Source organism: Daldinia loculata (genome assembly GCF_022478755.1).
Source record: "Daldinia loculata strain CBS 113971 unplaced genomic scaffold F4817scaffold_109, whole genome shotgun sequence".
Lineage (NCBI taxonomy): Eukaryota > Fungi > Ascomycota > Sordariomycetes > Xylariales > Hypoxylaceae > Daldinia > Daldinia loculata.
The window spans coordinates 61,264-72,445 of NW_026054963.1; the positions used below are offsets into that span (position 1 = coordinate 61,264).

Consider the following 11,182-nt stretch of genomic DNA (forward strand, 5'->3'; position numbering starts at 1 on the left):
TGCAGCCAATCGTTTGTAAAAGTCGGGTAGGCCCGCCAGCGACATCTGCCACTTGATAGTCTGCCACTTTATAATCTGCCACTTGATACCACCTACGCGTCATATTAAAAGTTGATGAAGATGTTGAAGTTTTATAATGCGGGTGTAATATTTCTACCCGTTCCCTCATTGTTATATTGATGCCAACACCCTAAGCTACCTAAGTACCTAAAGCAAACACTTAGATTAGAACTCAACATCTCAGGTACATTCCATGGGATCGTCGAAGTCATACGTCACCTAGTGACATCGATCCAGCTGACTTTATGAGGCAAAGTTAACAAACCCCTGTTCGGGGCATAGGTAGATAATTAAATAATGATATGCTTATTAGTCAAATCGACAAACGTACTCGAAGCCGATCATGGCGTCGGAATCCGTTTTATGCAAGTATTACTATATATGTATAAATTTTTTCCGATCTCCTGTATGTCCCATTATAGGTCAATATTCAAACCATGCATGCTTCTGCCTCAAGAAAAAGATAAATCGCGTTTCCCTAGGAAAGGAAGTAGAAAATCGTAAATCGTAATCCAGCAAAATCAGAAAAAGCCCTTCTTTTTCTTCGGCTTTCTCTCCATGTCCTTTAGAATATCATCAAAAGTGCTTCCTCCTACAGAGCCCTGCCTTGAACTATTCCGCGAATCATGAGGTCCTTGAATAGGGGAACCTGGGAGACCATGTAGATTGCCCGAAGATCTGCTACGACTCATCATAGTACTGACCGGCCGTGGAGCCGGAGACGGGCCTCTAGCACTAGAGATTCGCGACCCCAGCATTGAAAAGTCATCTTCAGGCATCGGGATGGGCTCAAGCCCGAAAGCTACGCTACTTCGGTAGTTAGGATTCCTACCGCCTGGTGAACCAGTTCTCTGCCTAAGTGCCAGACCAGGAGGACCACTTTGGGGAGACTCGCTCCGGTTGACTAGAGGCGGCGGGCTTGCTGAGATACCTGGATCCATATCGGCAAAAACGGACTGTGGCGGTGGCAGTGGTGATAGACTTTCTTGTTGTATCATAGGACCGATGTCTTCTCCAACCTCCCAGCGTTTAGCTACTAGCCAGCAGTGGCTACGGTGGTAGATGCCCTCGATACTAAACTCTACGGCATCGGTTGAAAGCTCAACCAAGCCACCTCCACCGGCCACTTCATACCATCTCTTGCGCACCGCCGGTGCATCTTCTATCCATGGCGCCTGACCCTTTGGTGGCTGACAGAGGAAGTATTCGACGCCTTCCGTGAACTGTAGACCGGGAGCATCCACTACCAGCATCGGAAGCGACTGGATAATAACGTATAGGAATAGCCAGTAGCCAAGACGTTGATCTGCCATTTCCGCAGCCGTTTTGCCTTTTGCTTCTTTGTGTTCAAACTCCTTGAACTCCTTAAGGAACGGGATGTCCAACTTGTATGTCTCGAAGTCGTAGGCCTTGTTCAAGATTAAGAGCGTCTGATATTCCTGCAAGTTATTGCCTAACCGCGCTTGTTCTTTGGCAGAGAGCTCGTAGAAGTTCTCCTGAACACTGGTCATGTCGGGCAACTTAGGAAGATCGAATGGAATTGGAGGGAGTACAGGAGGCGAGGATTGATCAAATTCTGTAAGGACCCTGCGCATAGCTGACAGGTGGGGATTCTTATGACTAGTGGTCTCATCTGCGTTTTGGTCAATTACTCGTGTTGTTAGCGATTCGCGGTCGACGAGAAGGTCGTAGAGCGCGCAGAAGTCCGAGTACATTATCTTCAAAACCTGCCTATTCAAGCCACTCTCGGTAAATGGGTTTTTCTTGCTGCGAGCCTTTGGCGGCCAACTCCCAAAAGTAGATTTGTAATAGTTAAGGGCAAATTGTCTCATGCGGCCGAAAGATCTCCTCCAGGTATGATATTTGACCTCCTTGTATTCTGAACGGGACGTCGAGTTAGCGACACCAGAAAATAAGGCCGGAAATTCGAACGATTCCAGCCTATTATTGACTCCGTTCTGGCGGTTCACTAGTTCTATATATGCGCGTTCTAGTCGTTCGCGAGTGGTAACAGAAACTTGTTCCCATAACGGCGAATTCAAGTCTCTAATTGCTGAGTATTTGCCAACAGCATGAGTAAACGCTTCATTGTAGAGGGCCATTGAGCGCATCCGTTCGCCTAGAATGAGCGATTCTATCGTCTTCTCCCTGCTATGTCTCACATCCGCAAGCCCCATCTGGTCCATGAAAAAGCCAAAACTCATCTCAACAGCATCTCCAAAGGTCGACCCGTCAGCGTTCGTGAACTCGAATTCTTTGAGTAAGCTGGATATGTTGATGAAGACGCTGAAGAGCGTTGGTTGTTCCTTGGTACACACCAGCGGCTGGCCGGTCAAAAACGCGAACATATTTCGAATCGATATCAGTCGCTCCATGTCTGCTTGTGACCTATGGCCTGGATCGGACATAGAAACAGGAAGATAGAGACGCGACTCCCCATACACCTCTGGTTCGGACAATGTGGGTGACTGAACTCTTCTTGTTGCATCATCGACAGACAGACTATCTCGACCGGTAAAACTACGGGTACGACTCCTTCCTGAGCTGGTAGGCGATGTCATCTCGGCTTCCATAAGATCGACGAATACCAGTGAATAATCCACGACAAACGAAGGAACTTTAAAAGAGGCATTTCCGCCATTTCCCTTAGCATCCAGGTAGATCAACACATTTCCATTCTCGTTCCACAACTCTGGGACCTTTTCCCCGTCTGCAAGGAATGATGTATTGTAATCTGTATTCTGCCCAAGTATCCATGCCGTTGAAGTATTAATCGTCTTTGATTGGCTCCGCGAATGCGACCTTGACCTTGCTCCTGGTAGCCAACTTCTTCTCAAGCGCCCTCGCCGTTCCGCTTCTCGCGTCGGACTTTCGCCTCCATTACTCGACCCTGGACGGGACGCGGCTGGTGCGGCTGCGGAGACCGTCAAGTTCCCCGAACCCGACCCCGAACCCGAACCCGGAGCCGGCCTTGTAGCAGGTGGCTGTGCAGACACACTTCGGACCCTGGATTCAGGGGTTGGCGAACCCGGCTGAGGTACCCCTAAATTGGTCTGAGAATTTGATGCCTTATGACTGTTACTTGCAACAGAGCTACTTCGCCGTCTCTGGTCTTTGCTGAGCCGTGGGGATGACTTGGTCTCGAAGAAATGAAAAGTCGATCCCCGTTGAGGAGCGGAAAATGTGTCATCGGCATCAGATGGCGGTGCCTTGTCCGTCACCGGCGCGGGTTTCTGTAACTTGTTCGGAGTAGAACTTGTGGCGTCATTTTCGGAGGAGTCTCTACTGTCGGTTGGAATGGACTGGAGTGTAGCGGTGTTGTCGGAGAGATCATTTGAATTTGATCTTGGAGAACCGTCTCTTGACTCTTCAAGTGACCCTGACCCCAGGGGTAGGCTCGGTAGGCTCGGGGGCCTGTCTTTGACAGGGGACTGATCGGGTAGCGGTTTACGATGAAAAGCTCCCGTAGGAGAGTCTGGAGATTGAGGACTGATTAGTGACGGGAAGAAGGATGACAAGCGGTCGAGCCGCGACCTTGCAGAGAACATTTAGGCTAAGCCTTTAGTGTTCTCAGATTGGTGCGATGAATCAAGGTTTGCCACGATCTCGTGGCTTGAAGGTTCGTCCTTGTTTGGTAGCTTTTGATCTTTATCGCTATCTTCAGAAGGACTGGTGGCTCGAAGGAAGGAGAAATAAGTATAAATGAATCAGAATGCCTGTCCACTCACTTGTAGAAGCCATTGTTTAGTCTGTGAATGAACAAGCACAAGCACAGCCCTTTTCTTCGGCCAGGGTATGCAAAGCCAAGGTAGGTACCCAGGTATCCCAAGGTAATCCGCGGATGGGATGGAAACGGAGTACTTTGTGTCTTAGGTTTCAACCTAGTAGGTACTCTTACTGTACAACAGGTATGGGGATCCACCAGCTAAGATTAATAAGAATATCCGTTCAACAACGGTTTAACGCTCGGAGAAGTAGGGCGCACGGCGGTTCTAAAGTGACGAGTCCCGGATGCGTGGACTCGATAGTGCAGAACGCCTCGCGTCGGTGGATAAATTTGGTTCTGGGGAGGGATTCCCTAGATTGTTTTAGATTTTTTAGATTTTTTAGAATAGATCCAAAAAAAAAAATTGAATTACTATTCAAAGTTAATAATTCCCATCCAAGACAATGAGAAAAGAGTAAGGGTCTGGATGAATGTTATGTAATAATATGCTGTAGCTCATATAAATTTGATACGTAGGATTTTGTTATATATATCTCTAATATCGCCTTCGAGGAAGGTTGAAATACGTTGACACTTGACACGGTACCGCACATGGTTTGGGGAGGGGTGACGTCGGCTGCTTCTGTATGTAGTGGAACCCCGTGCCTAACAAGAGGTAATTACTACCCTGATTTCGTGATTCCTACCTTACCTTAGTGGTACTGCACGAGAGTACGAGGTAGAGATGTACAGAGGTACATTACGAATTTAGTACGTACATGTACCTCACTTATACGGATCTACCTCATGTACCTAACACAAGCGCATGTTGACCACCAATTTTGACTATGTACCAATTTGTCCACCAAACAAGGGCAGACTTATCCCTATTAGTGTAACTAAAGGCGCATATATTTCGGTGTTACGTACAACATTGAATAAGTCCCTCAAAATTTTTATTTGTTGCCTTACGTGTAGCTGCGCACTGCATATAAGGGTACATACATACATGTAGGTACGCATTTTGAGCTGACTCTTCCATCACAAGGTCCTAGAGGTCCTAGAGGCTCAGCTGTATAAATTCGTCACATGTTATTAGGCACCACTTGCAACCAATCTCCCTGACGGGCTGCTTTTGACCCCGGCCCCGACTTCAATGTGGATATGTGTGTGCGAATTCAGCGCAAATGGACGGGGTTCGGTTCGGTTGGACAGGTCTTCTCAACTCTATTGACAAGGACAAACGAATGGTTTGGCGACGGTCTAGAAGTATTTGTACTCCTCCTATCCTCAGCTGAAAGTCCAATGACGTATGTCTACAAGAAAGGTCCTGCAGGGACGGGTTGCTAACGCCAGAGGCTGACGTGAGATTTTAAGGGGTGATTTACGTGGGTGAATAACAACAAAGAAAAAGGACAACACTAGCTACGACTTTGAATTATATACTTACATCTACATTATTGACGATATAACAAAGCAAGTCTTTCGTAAGTTTAAGGTGTTGAGAGTTCAATTCCGCATAAGGCTGCATGTCAGATTGATGTTCAGGAACCATTCCCAGATTTCGGGCCGTGGCGAAAACCTTGATCTGGTACCGTAATCTATTCTTAGCATCGGTAAAGGTATCATAGGGATAATAGATGTAACATAAATACATGCAAATCCCGACGACCACAATGTCATTAACCCCTTACATACCTCCTAAGTCAGCACGTATACCTAATTGGCATTTCCCTCGTAAGGCTATCACAAAGGAGTAAGCGATACGGACATTTGGTAGGCTACACAGGTGACACAACATAACTTACAAACAGACCCATTCGTATTACAACTAGCTGCTCCGATCAGTATACCTAGTAGGGTAGTATGGGTGTACTTCGAATAACGGTTTTAGAAAAGTGCTGAAACACTAATTCCAGCTTACATGAAAACGCCAAGTAAAAAAAAAAATGATCAAAACACATGCCTGTGCGTGCGGCTTTTTCATCTGCTTAAACTACATAGCCTATCAGATTCTCATGGTAGGGTAAAACAGATCTGGTAGAAATGAAGAACTCTATGTTAGCAAGATACAACATTGGATATTTAAGGACGAAACCTTAATGAGTTTAAATTCTTTGTACATTATCAGATAATCGGTACTTCGAATGCCGATTAGATTCTAGATGCTGGATTAGATAAGATTAGATAGATTCCCAAAACTTTCGCATTGCATTGCATTCCAACCTTTAGCCTTCTCCTACCTCGTTAGTTTATGGTGATATAATCACTTCCCATTCGTTCGACCGCTTGACATGTCATGGTTCCGTAACGCAATCCGCAGCATGGTGTCCGAAATAAAGAAGGTTCCCATTCCTCGCAACGGCGTCGACTACCGAGGTAAAATCGTTCTTGCGCCGATGGTACGCTCGGGAGAGCTGCCCTCCCGACTCACGGCTCTACACTACGGCGCTGATTTAGTATGGGGTACGTTTCTCATAATTTCTCTTCGTTAGATTTTCTACGATACGGGTTCAACCCCGCTAACTCGTATTGCGCAGGCCCCGAGACGGTGGATAGATCCCTAATCGGAACGACGAGGCGCTTCAACCCCGAGACCAAAACCATCGAATGGACGAGGAAGCCGTCGCATGGCACCAAATCCCCACTAACCGACATAAAAGATAGCCTAATCTTCCGAATCCACCCAGAGAAGGAAGGCAAGAAACTAATCTTCCAAATCGGCACCTCGAACGCAGACCTAGCCGTCCAAGCAGCGCGGCTCGTAGCCGCCGACGTCGCGGGCATCGACGTGAACGCCGGGTGCCCCAAGCCCTTTAGCACGCACGACGGCATGGGTGCCGCTCTGCTGCGCACCCCCGACAAGCTAGTCGGCATTCTAGAAGCGCTAGTCCAAAACATCACGCCCGAGTTCGAGATCGGGATCAGTGTAAAAATCCGGATCCTAGAGACGGCCGCGGAGACGGAAGCGCTGGTTAGAAGACTTGTCGCGACGGGTATAACAGGGCTAACAGTGCACTGTCGAACGACCCCCATGCGACCCAGGGAGCGCGCCATCCGCGGCCAACTACGCATGGTCGCTGACGTATGCCACGAAGCCGGTGTCGCATGCCTAATGAACGGGGACGTAGAAACCCGAGACCAAGCGCTCTCTCTAATCCGAGAATATGGTGTCGACGGGGCCATGATCGCGACGCAAGCCGAGAAGAACCCCAGCTGCTTCCGGAGCGCAGCAGACGGGGGCATATTACCATGGAACGATGTCGTGGAGCAGTACATCCGATACGCGCTCGAGGTGGAGAACAAATTCGGCAACACCAAGTTTCTACTCTGCCAGCTTGTCCCGGGAAAGCAGCCCGCGTATCGCAATATTAGCACCTGCAAGAGCTACACCAAAGTGTGCGAGATGCTTGGCTACGAACACCTGATGGAGCGAGCCCGCGAGGTCGATATCAGCCTGGACATTGACCCGGACAACGCGGGAAAGAAAGACAAGAAAGCCAACAACAGTGCGCTCGCCGCAGGGGGTAACATGGCTGAGTCGCGATCGAAGCCCCAAGCTAAGAAGGGGTTGGCAGAACGGGGTGTAAACGCGCAGACAGAAGCGCAGTCGGCTGAGGGGAAGCCGTTTGGGGGCATGGCGGTGCCCGTTTAAAGTGGATTGTGAATTGCATCGTAGGAGTTGATGGAAATAGCATTTAAAGGCGTTGAAATAAGCATATACCCCTTTTTGGCTCTAGGGGTGAGGAGGTAAAGAGCATTTGTATAGACATCTACAGTTTCACGGTTCAGGTTAAGCTTGCGAAAAAAAAAAAAACAGGCTTAGTGACACTTCGGATGGCTAAGAGTAGGAACGCGCATAGCGAATTTAAGAGTCATGATGACAAATGCTTCAAGATCTTTATTCAGCCGATTCAAACATTTACAACCCTTCATCTACCCTTCTTATTTACGAATCGCCAGCTAGACTTTCTTACCTTGTTTGAGTAAATCAGACACTTTCGGGGGTAACACCAACGTAGTCCTATCGTTACGCTTGTGGAAGTCCACGAGAGATATCGCGATCTTTTCGGGTAAGTCTTCATGTATGAAATGTCCTGCCTCGGGAAATACCTGCAGGGCATATTTCCCTGCCGTAGGAAACACGTCAGCTCTGTACAACCTCTTCGGACTCGAATCAACCAAGGGGGACACGAACCTTGCATTTGACCGATTGTTAACTCCGTGTCTAATCTGTCCGTGCCTGCGAGGAGTAATAGCTTTCCGCCTCTCGCACTCAGGAACTTCTGACTTAGCCCTGTGAACCAATTCTCCCAGAATGGCTCTGTCGCCCCGAGATCCGTCCTCCACTTCCAGGGTCTCGGATCACCCGGGGCTCCACTGAGTTTCAGCAAGGATGGGACGCTGGTACGGGCGGAGAGCGAGTTACGAATTGTTCTCGATTTAAGATGCCAGTCGATCCCTTCTTCTAAGGTTGTGAAACCAGTCGGTCGTGTAGAAAGGTAAGTGTTCATGCTCTTCAAAGCATCAACGGCTGAGCCCTCGACTACGTCAAGGACAACATATCCTAGTAATGAACTACTAAGCTTTCCCGTCTTGGCCACTTCTGTCACGACCGCACCTCCCAATGAGTGTCCGACTAAGATAATGGGTGGTAACTCTGACCATTTCATTTCCTTCTGTGTTAGCAGTATGGCTGAGAGTAGGTCCGCGGCAAAGACCTCAAGGCTCAGACCGATTGCTCGGTTGTCCGGAGGTGTCGTTGTTAAGCCATGACCACGGGCGTCGAGTGATAGGATGCCAGCCGACGGAAGGCGTTTCCGAATCTCATCCCCGACTAGAGCGAAAGAAAGACCCGACGAACCAGCACCATGGTGCATGATAAACAAAGGGCCCTTTCCAACAGGAGACGTTAGGTAGGCATGGATGGTAGGGTCTGTAGGGCTACTTGGATCGTGGAGGAACAGTTCCCGCTGGAAATAAGTAGTCCAGGGGATCTGCTGGAGAGATCGTCCTCTCGGCGCGCTGTGTACCAGAATCAGCTGCCGTGGAAATGAGCGCATACGAGTTGAGAGGAACTACCCCTGTGGTCTAGCAAATAAGTTCTGGCTTGGAGAAGGGATGACGGTTCCCGTGGAAGAAGCTGAGGATGCCGAGGATGAATCATCGTCGGGGTGTTCTGGAAGCTCCGGAACCTGGTCAGCCTCATCTTCGTCCCGCTCATCGAAACTCTCGGGAGGTAAGGCGGCTAGGCGGTTCTTGGCCCAGGCCCTCTGAAGGTTGCTCATTATGAAGCGGCTGCAGCTGGGTGGGTAGTTGGCTGCCCAATCGTCGTCACATGAAAATGAAATAAGACGGTGATCAAGTATATGCAGGTCATAATAAGGGGCAACTCGAATAACTGCAATTATTCTGTCCGAACCTAGGCACCATGCCCACTCAAGTAAACTTGCGATCGTAGGGTAGGGAGGATCTACTTGAAGAAATGGGTAATGATAGGAACGGTTGCTAGTGTATGATGGATGTGGTAGAGGCAGAGGTTGATAAAACAAAGGAGTATCCCACTTTCTTAGTGGGGGGAGGGTAGCCAATCTAATGGTTCCACTACCATTTGACATCACTCTTTCCCCACTACGGTTGACCAGACAAGGTATTGTGCCAAAATGAAAAAAATAATTGTACATTAAACTTATCTCAGTATACTCAGACTAGAATTCGTTGAATTGACGGGCTGCGCCCGCCAACACGGCGCCACAGGCGCCACGCAACGCCTGGTCCGTGTCATTGTATCTGTGGGTCCACAGGCCTAAAAAGGCAACACAAAGCCTGAGTTTTGACGAATTCTAGTCTGAGACAACTCGGGCGTTTTTGGCCACGTCAAAACAGGTCCTTTTAAAAATTAAACCTCATATCTACGATGACTTAATATCCAACAACAACGTACGAAATAGCTTCTATTTTTATGACTCGGAGCTAGTACTATGCTTTCTCTACCTTCCTATCTTTTTTGCATATTTATACGGCATTGCGTTGTGATATCGCAGGCCTCAACGTTTAAAAACACGTAATAATACCAAAAATGCTGTACCAACATCCACATCCGCGCGCCTGCACCCACAACCACGTCTGAAATACCTTCTATTTTTATAACTCAAAGCTTCTAATTCAATTGCTTAAGCCTTCTAGCTATTTTGCATGTCCGTACGGCATTGCGTTGTAATGTTATAGGCTTTGACGTGGTATATTCCCAAAAACGTTGCGACCGGTGTTGCGACCGGTATTGCGGCTAATCATCACCCCGGAACGCTCAGAACGCGTGTATTTAAACGCTTAAAAAGTCGGGCAAACGCGTATATTTACTAATAATAAGGTTAGTAAATGTTTCAGATCAATTGAGACTCACTTTAAACGCGTTAATACTATTGTTTTTGATATTGTTTTTAATACTGAATAATTTGATGTGGCAAAAATCGCCCGAGTTGCCTCAGACCAGAGATGCGAAATTCGTGGGAGGGGTAGGTTGGGGGTGTGATTGGTCAAAAAAAGGTGTGGCTGGAGGGGGTACAACGAAGTTCGCGTCACTGGTCTGAGTTCACTGAGATAACATTAAACTAAATTTGGTAGGAAGTCACTTACCACAATTTAAATGTGTACTTTTAAGCTTTATTAAGGTTTAATGTAATAATAATATTGATTTAACCAGTATAATGGTTACTTTTTTTTCGTTATTTAAATTACTTTTTTTACACATTTAAATAATATTATAAAAATAACGATTTAAATAATATAATTAATATAATTTAATAATTTTAATTAATGTAAAATTAATGGTTTAAATTACATGTTTATATAATATATATTAAATATTATATTATTATTAAAATATTTAAAGTTTAATTAAAAAAACTTTATTAAAGTGTTATAAATCCGTTATTACGCACGAATTAACCATTAATAAAACGTTACCGTTTACGAAATAGTTTTAATTATATATATAATTATTTTCGTAATTTTTATATAAATTTAATAATTAACGATATTACGCAATTCATTTAAACGTTATTATTAATCGTAATATTACATTTTAAATTTTTGTATTTATAAATATAAACGCATAATGTTTGTAAAAAATGTTACGTGTTTTTTTTTTAAATAAACGTTACGTATTTAATTTTATTATAATATAATAACGAAAAAACTTATTTAAATGTAAATTATATTTTTGTTTTTACATTAATTAAAATTATTTAATGATATTAATTATTATGTTATAATTATTAAAATTGTAAAATTATTTAAACGCGTAAATGTAATAATTAATAATTAAATTAAATTAAATTAAATTAAATTAAATTAAATTAAATTAAATTAAATTAAATTAAATTAAATTAAATTAAATTAAATTAAATTAAATTA

At 45.5% G+C, this 11,182-nt stretch overlaps 3 protein-coding genes across 3 annotated transcripts; 1 reads left to right on the top strand and 2 right to left on the bottom strand.

Annotated features, from left to right (window-relative positions):
* Positions 1–75: 75 nt before the first annotated feature.
* Positions 76–4,426, bottom strand: F4817DRAFT_354435 (uncharacterized protein). Its single transcript, XM_049305516.1, has 2 exons — positions 3,789–4,426; positions 76–3,535 (listed from the first exon to the last, which is right to left on the bottom strand). The coding sequence occupies exons 1-2, from the start codon at positions 3,799–3,801 to the stop codon at positions 582–584; spliced, it is 2,967 nt and encodes a 988-aa protein (XP_049153663.1). The 5' UTR covers positions 3,802–4,426; the 3' UTR covers positions 76–581.
* Positions 4,427–6,090: 1,664 nt separating this feature from the next.
* F4817DRAFT_362678 (FMN-linked oxidoreductase) lies at positions 6,091–7,421 on the top strand (the record flags this gene model as incomplete). The annotated part of the gene is made up of 2 exons (XM_049306552.1): positions 6,091–6,232; positions 6,307–7,421. The coding sequence occupies 2 exons, from the start codon at positions 6,091–6,093 to the stop codon at positions 7,419–7,421; spliced, it is 1,257 nt and encodes a 418-aa protein (XP_049153664.1).
* Positions 7,422–7,654: 233 nt separating this feature from the next.
* Positions 7,655–9,440, bottom strand: F4817DRAFT_354440 (Alpha/Beta hydrolase protein). The gene is made up of 3 exons (XM_049305517.1): positions 8,849–9,440; positions 7,965–8,791; positions 7,655–7,896 (listed from the first exon to the last, which is right to left on the bottom strand). Exons 1-3 carry the CDS (start codon positions 9,382–9,384, stop codon positions 7,730–7,732), a joined length of 1,530 nt encoding a protein of 509 aa, XP_049153665.1. The 5' UTR covers positions 9,385–9,440; the 3' UTR covers positions 7,655–7,729.
* Positions 9,441–11,182: the final 1,742 nt, after the last annotated feature.